This window comes from Salvelinus sp. IW2-2015, linkage group LG19, assembly GCF_002910315.2.
Source record: "Salvelinus sp. IW2-2015 linkage group LG19, ASM291031v2, whole genome shotgun sequence".
Classification (NCBI taxonomy): Eukaryota; Metazoa; Chordata; class Actinopteri; order Salmoniformes; family Salmonidae; genus Salvelinus; species Salvelinus sp. IW2-2015.
In genome coordinates this window covers 30,051,820-30,073,988 of record NC_036859.1, presented here as the reverse complement: position 1 = coordinate 30,073,988, position 22,169 = coordinate 30,051,820, and the positions used below count along the sequence as shown (strand labels likewise).

The 22,169-nt window shown below is 43.1% G+C and overlaps 1 protein-coding gene across 1 annotated transcript; it reads left to right on the top strand.

Annotated features, from left to right (window-relative positions):
* LOC111979065 (schwannomin-interacting protein 1-like) lies at positions 1-21,571 on the top strand. The gene is made up of 7 exons (XM_070449037.1): positions 1-326; positions 6,726-6,838; positions 14,419-14,536; positions 14,792-14,995; positions 20,609-20,732; positions 21,027-21,135; positions 21,520-21,571. The coding sequence occupies exons 1-7, from the start codon at positions 57-59 to the stop codon at positions 21,569-21,571; spliced, it is 990 nt and encodes a 329-aa protein (XP_070305138.1). The 5' UTR covers positions 1-56.
* Positions 21,572-22,169: the final 598 nt, after the last annotated feature.

The following is a 22,169-nucleotide window of genomic DNA, read 5'->3' as shown; positions in this document are numbered from 1 at the left end:
TTGACCTCTATCCCAGGCCTGCCTCAGGSCCCAACCAAGACTTCAGCCCCTCCCCCATGCTTGAACCAGGCTCTTTCCAAGGTCAGGGTCATTTAATGGAGGACTTTGACATGGATGTAGAGGAAGAAGGCTACATGAAGAAGGTCACAGAGCAGTGGTACGAGTGCAACAAAGATGCATGTGAGGAGATGGAGGAAGGAAGAAGAGAAAAGGGCAGAGGCAGGATGGTTAACAGTCTGAGCTGGGCTGAGGAGCTGCAGGACATTCTCATTCCTGTGGCTGAGGCTGACTGTCAAAGGAGAACAAGCAGATTATTCGACATCACTGTAAGTGCTCTCTCTCTCTCTCTCTCTCTCTCTTTATCTCTGTCTTATGATGGTGGTGATGAAAGGTAGAGAGTGTGTGTGTGTACAGATTGTCTAGTTGATGGCACTGTTTTTCTTTTAGTCCCTTCCACTCCAACACAGACTGAATATAACACAGCATACCTCAGCCAGCCAGTGATAGAATAGAGTAAGCAATTACCTGGAAACTGATCCATCCTTTGACCAATCAGAGGTCATGAGGAAGTGGGGTACCATTAAAGAGTGTTGTGACACATCTATCCCATCACTGGGTTTCAATTGTACCATGTGGACTAGTATTTCCTCTCCAACTCTTTTATAGTCACAGTATATCGCTAATAGATGAGGGGAAGTAATGGAGTATGACTCATAGGTTAATTAGTTTAATCAGCCACAGTGAGCCACTGCTGCATAGTGACACAGCAGCCTCTGTGTGTTTGTGTGTGCGTGTGCGTGTGCGTGTGTGTGTGTGTGTGTGTGTGCGTGTGCGCGTGCGCGTGTGTGTGTGTGCGGCGTGCGTGTGCGTGTGCGTGTGCGTGTGCGTGTGTGTGTGTGTGTGTGTGTGTGTGTGTGTGTGTGTGCGTGTGCGTTCGTGTGTGCCTTCTATGTGTCTTATGACTCACCACACGAGGAATGATGGTCAAGAAAGAAGAACAATTCTCTAGGAGGAAAACAAACAAAGTGTACACTGAAAAACATACAGGAGCAGTCCAAAGTTTTGACACGCCTATTAGCCTGGTCTCGCCACCATTGATTTTGTTTGTCTTCCATTCACTCCCATCCTAATTCTTTATCTATCTCAACATGTCCTTGAATTTCTCCCTTCACATTTCTTCATCATGCCATCTTTCCATGTCACGCTCTATCAATCATGGTGYTCCCATGGTGGAATGGAGAGATAGAAAGATGGAGGTATAGAAAGACAGAGAGATTTSAGTCAGAAAAGGATATTCATATGATAGGTAAGATATATAAAAACCTCTATGTAACTGACAATCTCTTAGAAAAAAATATWAACTATTGGAATCAAGACTTAAAGATGTCTAATAATGGCACAATATTGAGGGAATATTGGAACATAAATAACGAAATTACAGTTAACGACAACGTAAGCTTAGTTCAGTATACATTCATGTTTAAAATGTATTATAGAGAAGACGACGGCAGGGTCATGTCTTAATTGTAACACTAACAATGACTCAATAATCCATGCCTTCTGGGAATGCTACAAAGTCCAAACGTTATGAGCCGAGTTAGAAAGTTGTCTGTCAGAAGTATTCCAATGTAAATCTACTTTTAATCCGTCTGTCTGTATATTTCAAGACATGGCATATGAGGGTACAGTGAGATACCCGATGGGTTGGACGATTCTGTTCTCGTCAATTCTCTTTAAAAATATATATACTTAACTGTAACTCTAGCAAATAATATGCTTCATTATCCTAATATTGAAAGAGTGTGGGTGACGGAGAGGAACAAAATGGTGCAATTTGAGGAGATAGGTGTGAGAACAGCTGGGTCTGGGCAGGTGTGAGAACAGCTGGGTCTGGGTAGGTGTGAGAACAGCTGGGTCTGGGGTAGGTTGTGAGAACAGCTGGGTCTGGGTGGTGTGAGAACAGCTGGTCTGGGTAGGTCTGGGTCTGGAGGTGTGAGAACAGCTGGGTCTGGGTAGGTGTGAGAACAGCTGGGTCTGGGTAGGTGTGAGATGGTCGGTGTGTGATGTCTTGTGTGTGCGTCTGTTTATTTTTTTTTATATCTTTAATAGGCAAGCAATTAAGAACAAATTTTATTTACAATGACGGCCTACCCCGGTCAAACCCACGACGTGGGCCAATTGTGCGCCACCCTATGGGACTCCCAATCACGGCCGGATGTGATACAGCCTGGATTCGAACCAGGGACTGTAGTGACGCCTCTTGCACTGAGATGCAGTGCCTTCGACCACTCGCCACTCGTGAGCCCTTTACTGTGTATGTTTTGTAATGTTAAAACATGTAAGACAGAAGAGAAAGAGGGAATGGAGGATACAAGAGAAAGAGAGAGGAGGATAAGGAGGGGGAATGGAGGAAACAGAGAAAGAGAGAGATGGAGGGGAATGGAGACACAGAGAAAGAGAGAGATGGAGGAATGAGACAAGAGAAAAGAGAGAGATGAGGAATGGAGGATAAAGAGAAAGAAGAAGAGGGAATGGAGATACAGAGAAAGAGAGAGATGGAGGCTAAGAGAGAATAGATGGAGGAAATGGAGGAACAGAGAAAGAGAGAGATGGAGGATGGAGACACAGAGAAAGAGAGAGATGGAGAATGGAGGATAAAGAGAAAGAGAGAGGGGAATGGAGGATACAGAGAAAGAGAGAGAGATGGAGGGGAATGGAGGTCAGAGAAAGAGAGAGATGGGGAATAGAAAAGAGAAAAGAGAGAGGAGGGGAATGGAGGATACAGAAAAGAGAGAGATTGGAGGGGAATGGAGGATACGAGAAAGAGAGAGATGGAGAACAGAGAAGCAAGAGAGGAAAGAGGATAAGGAGAGAGAGATAGGGATGGATACAGAGAAAGAGAGAGATGGAGGAAACAAGAGAAAGAGAGAGATGGAGGGAATGAGAAAAGAAAGAGAAATGGAGGATAAACAGAGAAAGAAGAGGATGGAGGATACAGAGAAAAGAGAGAGATGGGAGGAATGGAGGATACAGAGAAAGAGAGAGATGGAGGACACAGAGAAAGAAGAGAGATGGAGGATGGAGGAAGAGAAAGAGAGAGATGGAGGGGAAGGAGGATACAGAGAAAGAGAGAGATGGAGGATGGAGACACAGAGAAAGAGAGAGATGGAGATAACAGAGAAAGAGAGAGATGGAGGGGAATGAGGACACAGAGAAAGAGAGAGATGGAGGACACAGAGAAGAGAGGATGGAGAGAGACAGAAAAGAGTAGCAGAAGGTTGAAGCAGCACATGCTAAACAGTCACACGGAGGAGAGTAGTGGAGAGCGCCTACGTCTTCCATCAGCTGAGCAGAATCTCTCCCTCCCTCTATCATCCCACTCCCTCCCCTCTCCCTCTTCTCCCCCCTCCTTCTGCATGTAGCTGAGGTATATGAGTGGGTCTCCTGGGTCTGGTCACTGCAGTGTTGGAAGGGTAGGGCTGCTGCCTGTATAATGTGCTGAAGAATGGTGCACCAGGAGAACGTGTTTACCAGGTGTGTTTTGAATGGGTGTGTGTATGTTCTTGTAGTATAATGTGTTTACATGTATTGAAATACTGTATGTTAGGTTCATATAGCTATGTTTAGGTTCATATAGGTTGTTAGATGAATCTGTGGGTAATGTATTTATGTGTGTGTGATTGTATCACACCAGGGTGTGTCCGTGCGTATATTTGACAAGATTGCACGTCTATTTCGACTACATATATTAGCCTGTAGTTTTTGGTTTGCCATCCTGTCTGTGTATATTTCTGCTGTGTAGTTGTTTGGAGGTGTGCATTTCTGCGAATGTGCTGCAGGTGTATGTGTACGTGTGAGGTATTTAGTGTTTCGCCTATGTGGTGTGTACATTTTGGTGTGTACATTTTGTACAATGCGTGAGACTTTGTTTGAGAGTATGTTAATCGCATGCTTTTTACAGTTAAGACATTCAGTATCATATACCGAAAACATCATACAGTGTGTGTTGTTTATGTTTCATATGGGCTTGTGGTGTAGATGGTCTATCTACCCAGTAAGACAGTACCTGGCTGTGTGTAGATGGTCTATCTACCCAGTAAGACAGTACCTGGCTGTGGTGTAGATGGTCTATCTACCCAGTAGACAGTACCTGGCTGTGGTGTAGATGGTCTATCTACCCAGTAAGACAGTACCTGGCTGTGGTGTAGATGGTCTATCTACCCAGTAAGAAGTACCGCTGCTGGGTGTAGATGGTCTATCTACCCAGTAAGACAGTTACCTGGCTGTGGGTAGATGGTCATCTACCCAGTTGCGACAGTACCTGGCTGTGTGTAGATGGTCTATCTACCCAGTAAGACAGTACCTGGCTGTGTGTAGATGGTCCTATCTACCCCAGTAAGACAGTACCTGGCTGTGGTGTAGATGGTCTATCTACCAGTAAGACAGTACCTGGCTGTGGTGTAGATGTCTATCTACCCAGTAAGACAGTACCTGGCTGTGTGTAGAAGGTCTATCTACCCAGTAAGACAAGTACCTGGCTGTGGTGTAGATGGTCTATCTACCCAGTAAGACAGTACCTGGCTGTGATGTAGATGGTCTATCTACCCAGTAAGACAGTACCTGGCTGTGTGTAGATGGTCTATCTACCCAGTACGACAGTACCTGGCTGTGGTGTAGATGGTCTTCTACCCAGTAAGACAGTACCTGGCCTGTTGTTGGGGTTTTTAACAGATGGGGTCTATCTACCAGTAAGACAGTACCTGGCTGTGTGTTAGAATGGTCTATCTACCCAGTAAGACAGTACTGGCTTGGTGTAGATGGTCTATCTACCCAGTAAGACAGTACCTGGCTGTGTGTAGATGGTCTATCTACCCCAGTAAGACAAGTACCTGGCTGTTGTGTAGATGTCATTCCCATAGACAGTACCTGGCTGTGTGTAGATGGTCTAATACCCACTAAGACCAGTACCTGCTGTGTGTAGATGGTCTATCTACCACAGTAAGACAGTAACCTGGCTGTGTGTAGATGTGCTATCTACCCAGTAAGACAGTACCTGGCTGTGTTGTAGATGGTCTATCTACCCAGTAAGACAGTACCATGGCTTGTGTAGAAATGGTCTATCTACCCAGTAGACAGTACCTGGCTGTGTGTAGATGGCTATCTACCCAGTTAAAGACCAGGTACCTGGCTGTGTGTGATGGTCTATCTACCCAGTAACGGACAGTACCTGGCTTGTGTGTAGATGGTCTATCTACCCAGTAGACAAGTCCTGGCTGTGTGTAGATGGTCTATCTACCCAGTAAGACAGTACCTGGCTGTGTGTAGATGGTCTATCTACCGTAAGAACAGTAACCTGGCTGTGTGTGAATGGTCTATCTACCCCAGTACGACCAGTACCTGGCTGTGTGTGGAATGGATCTATCTAAACCCCAGTAAGCAGTAACTGGCTCCGGTCACTCCAGTGTGAGGAGACCTAGAGGGGGTGGAGCGTTGGCTGCTTCCTCTACAATGGGAGCGTCCATCTGTGATTTATGACGTTACATCACAGCACCATCTCATCACTATGCGTGTGTGTGTGTGTGTTTACACATCTGATGTGGCACAGTCTACGAGTGGGCTTGAGGAAGTGTGGGTAGAGTCTAAATGTGTTTTTGTGTGTGTGTGTGTGTGTGTGTGTGTGTGTGTGTGTGAGTGTGTGAGTGTGAGTGTGAGTGTGAGTGTGAGTGTGAGTGTGAGTGTGAGTGTGTGTGTGTGCGTGCGTGCGTGCGTGCGTGTGTGCGTGCGTGCGTGTGTGTGTAACATACATGTGTTCATACGTGTGTGATGTCCCAAACTGTGAGTGGCCCTGAGGGATGTGGGCTCAGTCACAGACTGTAAACATAAAATTTGGAAAGGAAAATCATGTTTACTGTTGCATGATGCATTTCCATTGGATCTCTATCTGTGTGGTTGCAGGAGCAGGCCTCTAYGAAGAAAGGATCTGTATGTCGACCTAAAAGCTATATGACACAAACAACCTGCCTAGGACACAATGTTCTTTGGATGTAGTGTGTGTAGAGTACAAACAGAAAGAACAGAAAAATAGAGATACARGGAGATCAAAAAGTAGTCAGACATGGGAGATGGGACAGACCAGGTAAAGAGAGGAAGAGGAGAGGAGAGAGTATATGAGAGCTAAGATGACAAAAGATTTTAAAGGCGAGGACAAAGAAAGATGAGATAAAATCAATGCGAGGTGACTGGACATTTATCTCTGTGTGTTCCGCCTGGATGCGTTGCTCTTTCCCTTCTCTTCACGACTCACTGAGTCCGCAGTGATTTAGCATCCCAGCAAGTCAGACTCCATTAAAACGCYCCGTCCATCCCTTCTTCTTCATCCTCCCTCCATTCCTCCACCCATCTCTTCTCTTTGTGTGCTTGTATGACCATACCCCAACTCTACATCTCTCTATTCCCTTGGTTAAAGCAATAGTATACTATGTGTTATTCGTTGTTATACTGACTATAGTTTTCACATTTTATTTAATTGKCCCACCTACTATATATTTTAATGTTGTAGGCTATATTTTAATGTTGTCCAGTCATCTTAGTTTTCTATGCCTCTTAAAAACGCCAATGAACTGTTTTTATCATCAGGGTTTTTACTTCAGGTTTATTGTGGTATTGTTGTATTATTGTACTGTGGTATTATTGGAGTATTGGTCTCTTCTATATGCCTCCACCAGGCCCAGAGGAATGACAGAGAGTCCATCAGGCAGAAGCTAGCCTTTGGCAGTTTCTATGACGACGAGGAGCCAGGCATCTACACCAGCTGCAGCAAGAATGGCATTTCCTCCCGGTGGGTTTGTCTGATGGTGATAATGCATGAGTATACCTGATAGTGTGCGTGTGTTCGTGTGTGCATGTGTCTGGCTGCTTGCTTGAGCTCTTTATCTGAAATAGGTAGGTTCATTTGTAATTTTGAGTTTAATTTAGTGTGTGTTGTAGTATTATGAAATATGGGATCGACCATAGTTTTAAAACAGTTTTAGCTGCTGCGGTATCAGTATGCGATAATAGCGATAAATAGCGATAAATATTGAGTCAGTTGTGTTGCACCCTTTCCACCACTAGATGGTGTGATGCTGTGGAGCTCAGTGAGTGTTTGACGTACTTTCTAGCGGAAGAGAACTAGGCACAGGTCTAGGATCAGCATTCCTTCTGTTAAAAACTGATCATCGTCTCTAGGGGTAGCCTCATTCTACTCCCTGAATAGAGAGCAGAGACAGTAGAGAAATCGATACACCCCACTCCCTATTTTTTATTTTTGGGGCAGGTCCATTTTGTCTACTTATTTACCCTGGGCAAAACATCTCACTGGCGAACGAGAGGGGACAATAAGAGAGTGAACGTTATTTATAATAAGGTTTACATGGAGAAAATCAGACCTCTCTGAAATAGAAATGGATTGCCCTCCCTTCAGCAAAACATATTTTCCCTAAACCCTCCCTGAACGCTTAAAAACAAATGACCCTCCCCTATTCAAAAAATAATAATAAAACATCAAGTGGATAGCAGAGAACATGCCTACCGTTTACTCTCACTTCTTGGACAGACCAGAGCCTAGATATGCACTTTTAGAAACTGTTCTTTATCCTGTAAGCATTAGATGGCAGCACACAAATTTTGATAGAGCAAAGAACTGTGGGCCAGAAGGTTGTGGGTTTGCAGACCAACCATGGACAAGAGCAGGGGTGGAAATATCTCCTTTATAGTCAAAGCATTGCATGAATCTATCATCGTGTTTGCAGGTCCGAGAAAAAATAGCCTTTTATAAAAATGTCATGCAATTCTATGCCATGTACATATTAGCTGAATCTTTTTTATTACCACACAAATGACCGAAATTACAGGCTAAGAATGGACAGAGAGATAGGCCTGTGTGTTCATTTGATCATATTTCTTAATGCCAAATCAGTGTGTCGTGTTTGCAACGAAACTGTCCCTGTTTGCAAATAATTTAATCTGAGATGTCATTAGGAATCTGAGCATGGTACTTTCAAAAATTAGGCCTATCTTTCCACCCCACACAGAGTAGGCCTACTGACGGAAAGAAATGTAAGCGTTAACTGCTGGCTAACGTTACTCTTCTTCCATGGCTTAACCCAACGAGACAAGGTCACAAGTGTTTCCCTATAAACTGTCTGGGTTAAAACATACTCTAGGCCTGTTGTACAGGAAGTGAATACCTTCATCAATTGATAGTGACAGAATTATATTACTTCCCAAGCAAAGTCCATGTTTTGTCCCCTCGGCTATAGAAGGTTGTAGCTCAGCATCTGAATATCAAAGAAACAGGACAAAATATCCCCATATGCATCCGAGTCACGTCTTTTACAGCTTGTTTCTAGCATAAAGCATTGCGGGCTAAAGCACTAATTGTCAGGACCCGGTGCGAGAAACAGTCACTAATAATTGGCAGAACCCAGAAGATGAGGCAGACACAGCAGTACTAGAGATGGTGGTTTAATAAAAAATAGATATCTTCCAAAATACAAAAGAAAATCCACAAAGTGGTAAAAACAGCAAGGGAAAAAACAAACCTCAAAAGACCAATCCAAAAATACACGAGAACAAAACCAGAGAACCTCTGGAAAATCCAACAAGAGAAAAATGTTCACAAAGGCTGGGGCTGGGTGCTAACATACAAACACTTAGCAAGGAACTAAGGAACACACAGGGTTTAAATACTAACAAGGGAATGACTTACAGGTGCAAACAATAATTAGGGCAAGAAAAACAAAAGGTACAAAAAAGGTGCAAGGGGGACATCTAGTGAACAAAACCAAACAGTCCTGGCCAAAACCTGACACTAATGATTGGTTTATTTTCTTCAAAACTAACAAGGGGTAGGCCTGTGCATTTTAAAATGTTCTTTAACTTTACAGCTCTTCACCGACACGGAGGTAGGCTATTTAAAGAGTGTATGGCGAGTGGAGGAATTGACCGACAAATCTATGGATATAGCAGCTTATAGCCTAATTTAGTCTGTAAAACAGGTAGACCGACCTCATATTTCGTAAATAGGAAGAAATAGGCTCCAACACAAAGCCCTCTTGTTGTTAGTAAAGTCTAACTAAAATTAAGACGGTTTAAATTAATAATGCCTACTTGAATTTGACTACTTTCAGCACCATGAGCGGTCCATTTCCAATTCATTGTGCTGCGGCTGCTGCTTCAAGTTTCAGCACCACAATGTACGTTACTGAAATCTGGCTTAATTGTGATGTCAATAACTCTGATAAATGCATCATGGGCAAGAAACATATTGTTTTTATTCAAATCAATTATAGTAGTAGCAAGCTATCAAATTAGTTCTCTTCACCTTCGCGCTCTCCTCAAACTGAACAGAACATAGGCTATAGACTAGTCCATTGTATGATGCAAGATAGTGCATTTTTTTAGGCTAGGCCTAATCAACAATTCTTTTCGGGAGAAGCCTTTGACTCTACTCCTGAACTGCAACCGTAGGCCTACAAAGCACAGCAATTGGTTAGGCACAGAAAAACGAGCAAACAGGCCGGGGCTCAGGGTTGTAATGTCCAATGCAGCCTAGTTTTATTTACACCATCCTAGCAGCTATCTTAGAAATACAACTTTGCTCTGTGCTTCTCCGAGCATGCACTTCGTAGCCTATAGGCTATGGATCATTTGATTGAGACCACACTAAATAGCCTATAGGCGCACTTGATATTGCACAGTCAGCAGAGAATCAGAGATGAGGGGCGGCATCGGGCACACATTGATATATATATCCTAATAAGCAACTGATTCTAAAACACCGAGAAATATAGAAATTCCATCAATTACAATGACAAAATACTAAACCCTCCTTTGACTGAAATGTAAAAAGCGATGACCCTCGCCCATCTTCCTCCAGGTAACCATGCTGTAAATTCTGATCCCTCCCTAAGTAGACCAGAGCCAGGTGTTACATCTCTCACGTGAGCATGCCAGATATTATGGAGGATCCATAAACTCACACAGGAAAAGCATGCTCACAGTACACAGAACCAAAATATTAACACAACAGTTTTGGTCCCATGTTTCATGAGCTGAAATAAAATTTCCCAGAAATATACCATACGCATAAAAAGCTTATTTCTCTAAAATTGTGTGCACAAATTTGTTTACGTCCCTGTTAGTGAGCAWTTCTCCTTTGCCAAGATAATCCATCCACCTGACAGGTGTGGCATATCAAGAAGCTGATTAAACAGCATGATCGATACACAGGTGCACCTTGTGCTGGGAACAATAAAAGGCCACTCTAAAATGTGTAGTTTTGTCACACAACACAATGCCATAGATGTCTCAAGTTTTGAGGCAGCGTGCAATTGGCATGTTGACTGCAGGAATGTCCAACAGAGCTGTTGCCAGAGAATTGGATGTTCATTTCTCTACCATAAGCTGCCTCCAACGTTGTTTTAGAGAATTTGGCAGTACGTCCAACTGGCCTCACAACCGCAGACCACGTGTAACCACACTAGCCTAGGACCTCCACATCGGGCTTATTCACCTGCGGGATCGTCTGAGACCAGCCACCCAGACAGCTGTTGAAACTGAAAAGTATTTATGTCTGTAATAAAGCACTTTTGTGGGGGAAACCTCATTCTGATTGGCTAGGCCTGGCTCTCAAGTGGGTGGGCCTATGCCCTCCCAGGCCCACCCATGGCTGTGCCACTGCCCAGTTATGTGAAATCCATAGATTAGGGCCGAGTGAATTTATTTCAATTGACTGATTTCCTTATATGAACTGTAACTCAAGTAAAATCGTTGAAATTGTTGCATGTTGCTTTTATATTTGTGTTCATTATAATTACCAAGCCATTGAGCGGGTTACTTCTGGGCAACAACAGAACCACTGGCCTAAGGGATAGGGGGAAGTTTGGGATTGGCCCTTTGTCTGGAAGCAGCAGATGCCTTTTTAAAATGTATATTCATGTCAAAGTGTTAGTTTATCCTCCCTGAAATGAGTCATTTAAGCGGAGAAAATCCCACAGGGGGAGACAAGAAAATGTATAGAGAAAGACAGAGTGGCTTCCCGGAAAGCTACATTGTTTTCTCTGTTTTTCACCCAGTAACAGTAACACAAGAGCTTCATTCTAAAGGGCAAGACGAGAGTCACTGACTGTAAATGGCTGAACGGGGAAGCATACAGATGTAATAAGCATACAGCACATGCACACACTGATCAATGTAATCTTCTCACACTGACTTATAAATACTCATCAGCTCATAGCATAGTGCAAACACACAAAAACAAATGCACAATGTCACTTCAAATGACACAAATGTCACACTAAAATACTGTGCATTCACACGTAACCACTGAACCCACAAACACAAAGCATACTACACCCTCACACTAGGTTTATGAGTATAGACACACAAGATTACGCCATGCCTTCAGAAACGGCAAGTCTCTCTGGCGAGTGAACTTGAGTACCTACACCTACACATTTTCCTGGAAAAGGGGTTGGTGTTTATCCTAAATAAAGGGGACCACCCCTTTTCAGTCCAGTTTAGGGAAGTGCTCATCTGTCTGTGGTCAAGCTACTGGAAATAAAGAAGTGTTGCCTCTTTCTGTCCACTGCTCCTATTGAACGTTCTCTAGTCACATGACCCTTAGTGGAGGTCAAAGTGTACCTACCGGTACATTGTAAGGTGGAAATTCCAACGCTAACAGGCTTTTAGGGGTTGAGTGCGGTTCCTATTCCAACTTTGAAGCAAGGAGTCTAGGTTTCAACCAAATTCTCACATCTTGTTTAGTGAGAGCTTCTTGAATGAATGACGTATGGACTGTTATGATGACTGAAAAGTCTTGCTTACTGAAGGTGACTGAGAGTCTGTTTGACTCGTCATCACTGTGGCTGAGAGATTTCAATGGTTCCAATTATTATGTAATTTTATGGGTCTGGTTGTTTAATTTACCTTTTTGTTATTGCTTGTGACAATATATGATGTTACCAAACGAAACACAATGACCAAGGTAACATAGTAAACATAAATCCAGGACACTCAAGTTAGTATGATATGTTACTGTTGGTATGGTTGCATAAGACAGAAGGTAAATACAGCGAACTTCTAGCAACCCAAAGGTTGTGTGTTCGAATCTCATCATAGAAAACTTGAGCAGTTTAGCTAATTAGCAACTTACTACTTTTTAGCCACTTTGGAACTATTTAGCATGTTAGCTAACCGTTTCCCTAACCCTAACCTTAACCCTTTAACCTAACTCCTAACCCTAACCCCTAGTCTAGCTAATGTTAGCCACCTAGCTAATGTTAGCAACAACATTTCGGGAATTCGTAAAATATCATACGTATTGCAAATTCATAACATATTAAATGAATTGCAATTCGTAACATATATAAATTGTAATTCATAACATATTATACTTAATGGATGATGGACATCCACAAATTAATACATACCATACGAAACATAGCATATCATACTAAATGGAGGGTGACCATTCACTCCCCTGTGTGGATCTGAGTGAAGGGAAGGGGAAAGGGGGATACCTAGTCAGTTGTACAACTAAATGCCTTCAACTGAAGTGTGTCTTCCGCATTTAACCCAACCCCTCTGAATCAGAGAGGTGCGGGGTCGCTTTCTTAATCGAAGGCTTGTTGTCGGGGGCTAGATTTTTCCACCTTTCCGGGTCGGGGATTCAAACCAGCTACCTTTCGGTTACTGGCCCAATGCTCTTCACAGCTAGGCTACCTTCCGCCTCTATGACTAGGTTACTGGTGTAAAAGCAATAGCTCCACCTTTCATGTTTTTTGAAAGTCAGACCTCAGATTAGCGAAGGACAGTGAATGAAATGCAGCCAGGATTTGTAGGGGTTATATGGTTCAGGGGTAGGGTTATATGGTTCAGGGGTAGGGTTATATGGATCAGGGTTGGGTTATATGGATCAGGGGTAGGGTTATATGGATCAGGGGTAGGGTTATATGGATCAGGGTAGGTTATATGGTTTCAGGGTAGGTTATATGGATCAGGTTAGGGTTATATGGATTCAGGGTAGGGTTATATGGACAGGGGGTAGGGTTTATATGGATCAGGGGTAGGGTTATATGGATCAGGGTAGGGTTATATGGATCAGGGTTGGGTTATATGGATCAGGGTAGGTTATATGGATCAGGGGTAGGGTTATATTGGATCAGGGTAGGGTTATATGGATCAGGGGTAGGGTTATATGGATCAGGGTAGGGTTATATGGATCTAGGGGGTAGGGTTATATGGATCAGGGGTAGGGTTATATGGATCAGGGTAGGGTTATATGGATCAGGGTGGGTTAAATGGATCAGGGTAGGTTATATGGATCAGGGTAGGGTTATATGGATCAGGGGTAGGGTTATATGGATCAGGGGTAGGGTTATATGGATCAGGGGTAGGGTTATATGGATCAGGGTTGGGTTATATGGATTCAGGGGTAGGGTTATATGGATCAGGGGTTAGGGTTATATGGATCAGGGGTAGGGTTATATGGATCAGGGGTAGGGTTATTATGGATCAGGGGTAGGGTTTATATTGGATCAGGGTAGGGTTATAGGATCAGGGTAGGGTTATATGGATCAGGGGTAGGTTATTATGGATCAGGGGTAGGGTTATATGGATCAGGGTGGGTTATATGGATCAGGGGTAGGGTTATATGGATCAGGGTAGGGTTATATGGATCAGGGGGTAGGTTATATAGGATAGGATGGTAGGGTTATATGGATCAGGGTTAGGTTATATGGATCAGGGGTAGGGTTATATGGATCAGGGTAGGGTTATTATGGATCAGGGGTAGGGTTATATGGATCAGGGTAGGGTTATATTGGATCAGGGGTAGGGTTATATGGATCAGGGGTAGGGTTATATGGATCAGGAGGTAGGTTATATGGATCAGGGGTAGGGTTATATGGATCAGGGTTAAGGGTTATATGGATCAGGGGTAGGGTTATATGGATCAGGGTACGAGGTTATATGGATCAGGGTAGGGTTATATGGATCAGGGTAGGGTTATATGGATCAGGGTAGGGTTATATGGATCAAGGGGTAGGGTTATATTGGATCAGGGGTAGGGTTTATATGGATCAGGGGTAGGGTTATATGGATTACATTTGGAAATTGAAGCGATTATCTCGCACCCTTCCTTCATCTAACTGTATGCCTCTCCCTCCTGCTCCCCTTTTTTTTCAGACTGTGATTTGATTGTTCAATCTATCTCTCCCCTCTTCCTTTTCTATCTCCTGTCTCCTCTTTCTCTCTCCTCTCTCTCTCTCTCTCTCTCTCTCTCTCTCTCTCTCCTCTCTCTTCTCCTTCTCTCTCTATACATCTCTACTCACTCCGTCTCTCTCCTCTCTCTCTCTCTCTCTCTCTCACTGTCAGGCCTCAAAGCGGTGTGAACCTGCAGGTGTGTTTTGTGAATGACAGCAACAGTGACAAGGACAGCGATGCAGAGGACAGCAGGACAGAGACCAGCCTGGACACGCCGCTGTCACCTGTGGTACACGCTAAAGATGTAGATGTGTGTGTGGCGTGTGTTCTCATTCACACAACTGATACTTTGGAACCTGACATAACAGGACTTAACAGGAGAAAAACAGGCTAATTGACTGTGGAACGTGTGTGTGAGCACACACACCAATGTGTTTGTGTTTGATGACCATGAAGTATGCATGTATTTACATTACAATCTATGATTCTGTATAACTAGCATGTGTATGTGTACTTACTGTGGTGTATGTGTGCGTCCATCCAGAGCAAGCAGAGTTCATCCCTGTCAGACCGGGACACGGGAGAGGAGGACTCAGACCCCCTGGAGGATTGTGGCTTCTGGCGGGTGCAGCGGCGGCTCCAAGAGGAGGCACGGGTGGCCCTGGCGTTGGCTCGCCCTATGGCCCGCATGCAGGTAGAGGTGGAGAGACAGATCCAGATCCACCGCCGCTCGCCCGTCGCCGACCTGGTCAGTGTGTGTGTTGTAGACCTGTCATTTCTGATAAGTTGACTTGGCTGGAGGCCATGGTGCAGTCAGAATAACACATTTAATACCTAGGGTGGTGTAGCGGTCTAAGCCGCAGCTTAAGGCACACGTGTCTAGTGTTGACATAGGTTAGAATCCAGGCTACTGCCCTTTGACACAACCTCTATCTTTCCCCATGTCAGAAAAATATGTATTTAGAATTATTCTGGGTACATGCATTTACATTCAATATGCAAGATGCGAGATCAAGTTACATCTTAGATGCAAGGGCATAGTACAAAATGAATAGCATGGTATTTCCGTTTACAGTTGTTGGTGTTAAAAGCACTTGATAAAAAGYCCTAATGTAATGGCTAAGAAGCCAATTATTCTCAAGATCAGATGTTGGTTGAAATGAAACTGATACCACTTTCAGTCAAACAATGAGAACAATGAGACTTTTTCATGTTTCCTGGTACAGAGAGTGAAATTCTGCCGTCTCAGCCAGTTCCACATTGGATTGTCATGAGTTCCTGAGGCCTTTGAGAACTCTTTCCTGTGTGATCTGAGGCCCAGGGTGATGGAAAAACACTTGTACTTCAAACCATTTTAACTTACACTACCGTTCAAAAGTTTGGGGTCACTTAGAAATGTCCTTGTCTTTGAAAGAAAAGCAMWTTTTTTTTGTCCATTAAAATAACATCAAATTGATCAGAAATACAGTGTAGACATTGTTAATGTTGTAAATTACTATTGTAGCTGGAAACGGCAGATTTTTAAATGAAATATCTACATAGGAGTACAAAGGCCCATTATCAGCAACCATCACTCCTGTGTTCCAATGGCACATTGTGTTAGCTAATCCAAGTTTATAATTTTAAAAGGCTAATTGATCATTAGAAAACCCTTTTGCAATTATATTAGCACAGATGAAAACTGTTGTACTGATTAAAGAAGCAATGAAACTGGCCTTCTGTAGACTAGTTTATTCTGAAACTCATCAGTCTATTCTTGTTCTCAGAAATGAAGGCTATTCCATGCAAGAAATTGCCAATAAACTGAAGATCTCGTACAACGCTGTGTACTACTCCCTTCACAGAACAGCGCAAACTGGCTCTAACCAGAATAGAAGGAGTGGGATGCCCCGGTGCATAACTGAGCAAGAGGACAAGTACATTAGAGTGTCTAGTTTGAGAAACAGACGCCTCACAAGTCCTCAACTGGCAGCTTCATTAAATAGTACCCGCAAAACACCAGTCTCAACATCAACAGTGAAGAGGTGACTCCGGGATGCTGGCCTTGCTGGCCTTCTACGCTCGGAGTCGGGAAGCAAGTACAGGGAGTGAGTGTACAAACACAAAACTCAAACAACGCACCAACATAAAACAGAGTCAATAACACCTGAGGAAAGAACCAAGGGGAGTGACAGATATAGMGAAGGAGGTGATGGAGGTGATGAAGGAGGTGATGGAGTCCAGGTGAGTGTCATGAGGCGCCTGTGCGCTTGACGATGGTGACAGGTGTGCGGGATAATCAGCAGCCTGATGACCTAGAGGCCGGAGAGGGAGTATACGTGACATATTCCATTAAAAATCATCCGTTTCCAGCTACAATAGTCATTTACAACATTAACAWTGTSTACACTGTATTTCTGATCAATTTGATGTTATTTTAATGGACAAAAAATATGCCTTTCTTTCAAAAACAAGGACATTTCTCAGTGACCCCAAACGTTTGAACGGTAGTGTATGTGCAAGCAATTAACTTATAAGCACGCAATTAACTTATGAGCAAGCAATTAACTTATGAGCACGCAATTAACTTATGAGCAAGCAATTAACTTATGAGCAAGCAATTAACTTATGAGCAAGCAATTAACTTATGAGCAAGCAATTAACTTATAAGCACGCATTTAACTTATGAGCAAGCAATTAACTTATGAGCAAGCAATTAACTTATGAGCAAGCAATTAACTTATGAGCAAGCAATTAAGCAGGTTACTCTTATTATGATTGCAAACAAAGATAAGTAGAATATGGCATCCGGATTGGGTTGTCCTCCGTCCTCAGTGTGTGTTTGTGACTTGTGTGTGTGACTATGACAGTGTGCGTGTGACTGTGTGCGTGTGACTGTGTGCGTGCAAGAGGCCTGACAGGTAGCCGGGGAGGGACAGTGCGTTTATTAGCCTCAGCCGGTCGACCTAGTAATTTACTGGAATAAACTTGGTAGTCGACTTAGTGCTTTTTTTGGAACAAGCTTTAGCACTTCTAAGAAATTGGTAGCTACCTAGATGTAGTGTAATTTTTATATTTTCCCCGCCCCAACGATTGTGGTGAATTAGTTGTAAATACGACCATACAGTCATTATGTGTCAGACCGAGCAAATTCCCCCCTGACTGGAGTTTCACTGAACTGTTGATGTGTGTGTCAGTACCTAAACAAATAATGGTGAGATGATGGCATTTAACTCGCCCCGGTCTAAAGAAACTGCTCTAAGATCAGGATAACAGAAAGGATTGAATTATTTGCATATACACTGCCTTCAGAAATTATTCACACCCCTTGACTTTTTCCACATTTTGTTGTTGTTACAGCCTGAATTTAAAATGGATTACATTGAGATGTTGTGTCACTGTCCTACACACAATACCCCATAAAGTCAAAATGGAATTATGTTTTTATTTTTTTATTTACCAATTCATTAAAAATCAAAAGCAAAAATGTCTTGAGTCAATAAGTATACAACCCCTTTATTATGGCAAGCCTAAATAAGTTCAGGAGTAAAAATGTGCTTAAGAAGTCACATAATAAGTTGCATGGACTCACTCTGTGTGCAATAATAGTGTTTAACATATATTTTTTTATGACTACTTCATCTCTGCACCCCACACATACAATTATCTGTAAGGTCCCTCAGTCGAGCAGTGAATTTCAAACACAGATTCAACCACAAAGACCAAGGAGGTTTTCCAATGCCTCGCAAAGAAGGGCACCTATTGGTAGATGAGTAAAAAATAAAATAAAAATCAGACATTGAATATCTTTGATCATGGTGAAATTGTTTATTACACTTTGGATGGTGTATGAATACACACAGTCACTACAAAGATACAGACGTYCTTCCTAACTCCGTTGCCAGAGAGGAAGGAAGCCGCTTAGGGATTTCACCATGAGGCCAATGGTGACTTTAAAACAGTTACATGTTTAAAATGGCTGTGATAGGAGAAAACTGAGGATGAAACAACAACATTTTAGTTACTCCACAATATTAACCTAAATGACAGAGTGAAAAGAAGGAAACCTGGACTGGAAAAAAATATTCAAAAACATGCATCCTGTGTGCAATAAGGCACTAAGGTAAAACTGCAGAAAATGTGGCAAAGAAAATGACTTAATGTCCTGAATACAAAGCATTATGTTTGGGGCAAATCCAACACAACACATCACTGAGTACCGCTCTTCATATTTTCAAGCATTCTGGTGGCTGTATCATGTTATGGGTATGCTTGTCATCAGCAAGGACTAGGGAGTATTTTAGAAATGGAATATAGCTAACCACAGGCAAAATCCTAGAGAAAAACCTGGTTCAGTCTGCTTTCCAACAGACACTGGGAGACATTCACCTTTCAGCAGGACAATAACCTAAAACACAAGGTCAAATATACACTGGAGTTGCTTACCAAGACGACATTGAATGTTCCTGAGTGGTCTAGTTACAGTTGTGACTTAAATCAGTTTGAAAATCTATGGCAAGACTTGAAAATGGCTGTTTAGTAATGATCAACAACCAACTTGACAGAGCTTGAAGAATTTAAATWATGTGAAAAATTATGTGCAAATATTGTGCAATCCAGGTGTGCAAAGCTCTTTGACATTAGAGAATTTTGTGCGTATTATATTGACAACAAAAAAAGACAATTAAATCCATTTCAATCCCACTTTTTAACACACACAAAATGTGGAAAAAGTTGGGGGCGTGAATACTTTTTGAAAGCACTGTAATCACCCTAACCCCAAAGGCCCAAATACAGTGCATTCGGAAAGTATTCAGACACCTTCACTTTTTCCACATTTTGTTACGTTTTAGAAATTTGTGTGATTTAAAAATATATATTTTAAATGTATTTTTATTTTTCACTGAAATATCACATTTACATAAGTATTCAGACCCTTTACTCAGTACTTTGTTGAAGCACCTTTTGCAGCGATTACAGCCTTGAGTCTTCTTGGGTGTGACGCTACAAGCTTGGCACACCTGTATTTGGGGAGTTTCTCCTGTTCTTCTCCGCAGATCCTCTCAAGCTCTGTCAGGTTGGATGGGGAGGGTCGCTTCACATCTATTTTCAGGTCTCTCCAGAGATCTTCGATCGGGATCAAGTCCAGACTTTGGCTGGGCCACTCAAGGACATTCAGAGACTTGTCCCGAAGCCACTCCTGCGTTGTCTTAGCTGTGTGCTTAGGGTCGTTATCCTGTTGGAAGGCGAACCTTCGCCCTATTCTGAGGTCCTGAGCAGGTTTTCATTAAAGATCTCTCTGTACTTTGCTTTGTTCATCTTTCCTTTGATCCTGATTAGTCTCCCAGTCCCTGCCACTGAAACACATCCCCACAGCATGATGCTGCCACCACCATGCTTCACTGTAGGGATGATGACAGGTTTCCTTCAGACGTGATGCTTGGCATTCARGCCAAAGAGTTCAATCTTGGTTTCATCAGACCAGAGAATCTTGTTTCTCATGGTCTGAGAGTCCTTTAAGTGCCTTTTGGCAAACTCCAAGCGGGCTGTCATGTGCCTTTTACTGAGGAGTGGCTTCAATCTGGCCACTCTACCATAAAGGCCTGATTGGTGGAGTGCTGCAGAGATGGTTGTCCTTCTGGAAGGTTCACCCATCTCCACAGAGGAACTCTGGTGCTCTGTCAGAGTGACCATCGGGTTCATGGTCACCTCCCTCCCCAAATTGCTCAGTTTGGCTGGGTGGCCAGCTCTAGGAAGAATCTTGGTGGTTCCAAACTTCTTGCATTTAAGAATGATGGAGGCCAGTGTGTTCTTGGGGACTTTCAATGGTGCAGAACGTTTTTGGAACCTTTCCCCATATCTGTGCCTCGACACAATCCTGTCTCGGAGCTCTATGGACAATTCCTTCGACCTCATGTCTTGATTTTTGCTCTGAAATTAACTGTCAACTGTGGGACCTTATATTGACTGCTGTGTGCCTTTCAAAATCATGTCCAATCAATTGAATTTACCACAGGTGGACTCCAATCAAGTTGTAGAAACATCTCAAGGATGATCAATGGAAACAGGATGCACCTGAGCTCAATTTCGAGTCTCATAGCAAAGGGTCTGAATACTTATGTAAATAAGGTATATCTGTTATTATTATTTATTTTTTGCAAAAATTCCTAAAAAACTGTTTTCGCTTTTTCATTATGGGGTATCGTAGATTGAGGATTAAAAAAAATCAATTTTAGAATAAGGCTGTAACATAACAAAATGTGGAGAAAGTCAAGGCTGCACTGTATGTTGCCTTGTTTCTCTCTAAACATGACTGTACCTAATGTTCCCCTGCTTGTCTAGTTAATGTTCTAACGATGTCCCCATGTCTGTTTGTGTGCAGCTGCCCCACCTGCCCCATATCAGCGAGGGTCTGATGAAGAGGAGTCTGAGGAGGGGAGACATGAGGGACATGAGCCTGGGCCAGCTTCAGGTCATCACCAACGATCTGCACTCGCAGATACAGAGTGAGTACACACACGTACGTATGCACACGCACCACCGGAGGCTGGTGAGGGGAGGACGGCTCATAATAATGTCTGGAATGGAATAAATGGAATGGTATTAAAACCCATAGAATGCATGTGTTTGATATTATTCCATTAATTCCGTTCCAGCCATTACTTTGAGCCCRTCCTCCCCAATTAAGGTGGCCCCAGCCACCTGTGGTACACACCCGATCTACCTTTCATCACCACCATCATAACTCTGTTGTTCCAGGGGCTATGAGATGTTAAGATAACGTTGTGGTGACGTTGCAGGCCTGAATGAGGAGCTGGTGCAGCTGCTGCTGATGAGAGATGAGCTCCATGTGGAGCAGGACGCCATGCTGGTGGACATAGAGGACCTTTACCAGGTGAAGATCATATTGTAGCAGTACTGTGAACATAGAAGCACACACACATACATGCATTAAAGCACACACACACACACACACACACACACACACACACACACACACACACACCACACACACACACACACACACACACACACAACACACCACACACACACACACACACAACACACACACCACACACACACACACACACACACACTTGCGCTCCAACACCCCTAATAGCACCACCATTAGGCCTCTGTAGTAACCTTAGTTCTGGAGGTCAAATGCCATGGAAAGTCTCAGCTAAAATACAATCTTCTGAAAACAAACTAGTCTTTTTTAAAAAGGATCTAATGATGATTTTTCATGCATTCTTTAATGTAACTGTTATTTGTTGTTCTTTCTTGTCACAGGCATGCTCAGAGCCAGCAGAGACACATGGCAGAGAAAACCCTCTCCAAATAAAACCCATAGTCACCTGTCCCCATCATCACCTATGTCACATGACAGCCACAACCAACTCAGAGCAGTGGTCAACAACCCTGGTCCTAGAGACCAATAAGGCATGCAGGGTTTTGTTCCAGGTCAGCACTTTCACACCTGATTTAACTGGTTAATACCTTTGATGACTAGGCAATTGGTTGATGCAGGGTTGTTTTAGTGCTGGAACAAAAGCCTGGACATGCTTTAACTCTCCAGAACGAGGGTTGCTGTCCACGGCTACAGAGGGACCAAACCCAACCAGGAGTCATACAAAGTCCTGAGTTTTAAGTGTTCAGGCAAAACTCCGGGCCCCAGTCATAAACCATGTGTCGTAGTGACAGTTTGATCACAGAAGATGACTAGGGTTCTGTTTGTTGCCCAGCTCAGCCAGTCATGGTGCTTTGTAGAATACTAAACACACATAGCTGTTTGTGCTGTTGCTAAGGAATTAGCTCCTAGGCTTCCCAGTGTATAAACATTGCGGCAACTACACAGATCTTGTATGAATAATTTAGACACACAAATAGATGTAGTACAGCTGTTGKTGCATAATTCCACCTGTTTAAACATTCTGATGTTT

Bases quoted from the DNA above. Each gene is read 5' to 3' on its own strand.
- LOC111979065 (XM_070449037.1), top strand. From the start codon at position 57: ATGCTTGAACCAGGCTCTTTCCAAGGTCAGGGTCATTTAATGGAGGAC. The intron at 327-6,725 runs GTAAGTGCTCTC...TGCCTCCACCAG, and splicing joins GCAGATTATTCGACATCACT to GCCCAGAGGAATGACAGAGA. The intron at 20,733-21,026 runs GTGAGTACACAC...GTGACGTTGCAG, and splicing joins TCTGCACTCGCAGATACAGA to GCCTGAATGAGGAGCTGGTG.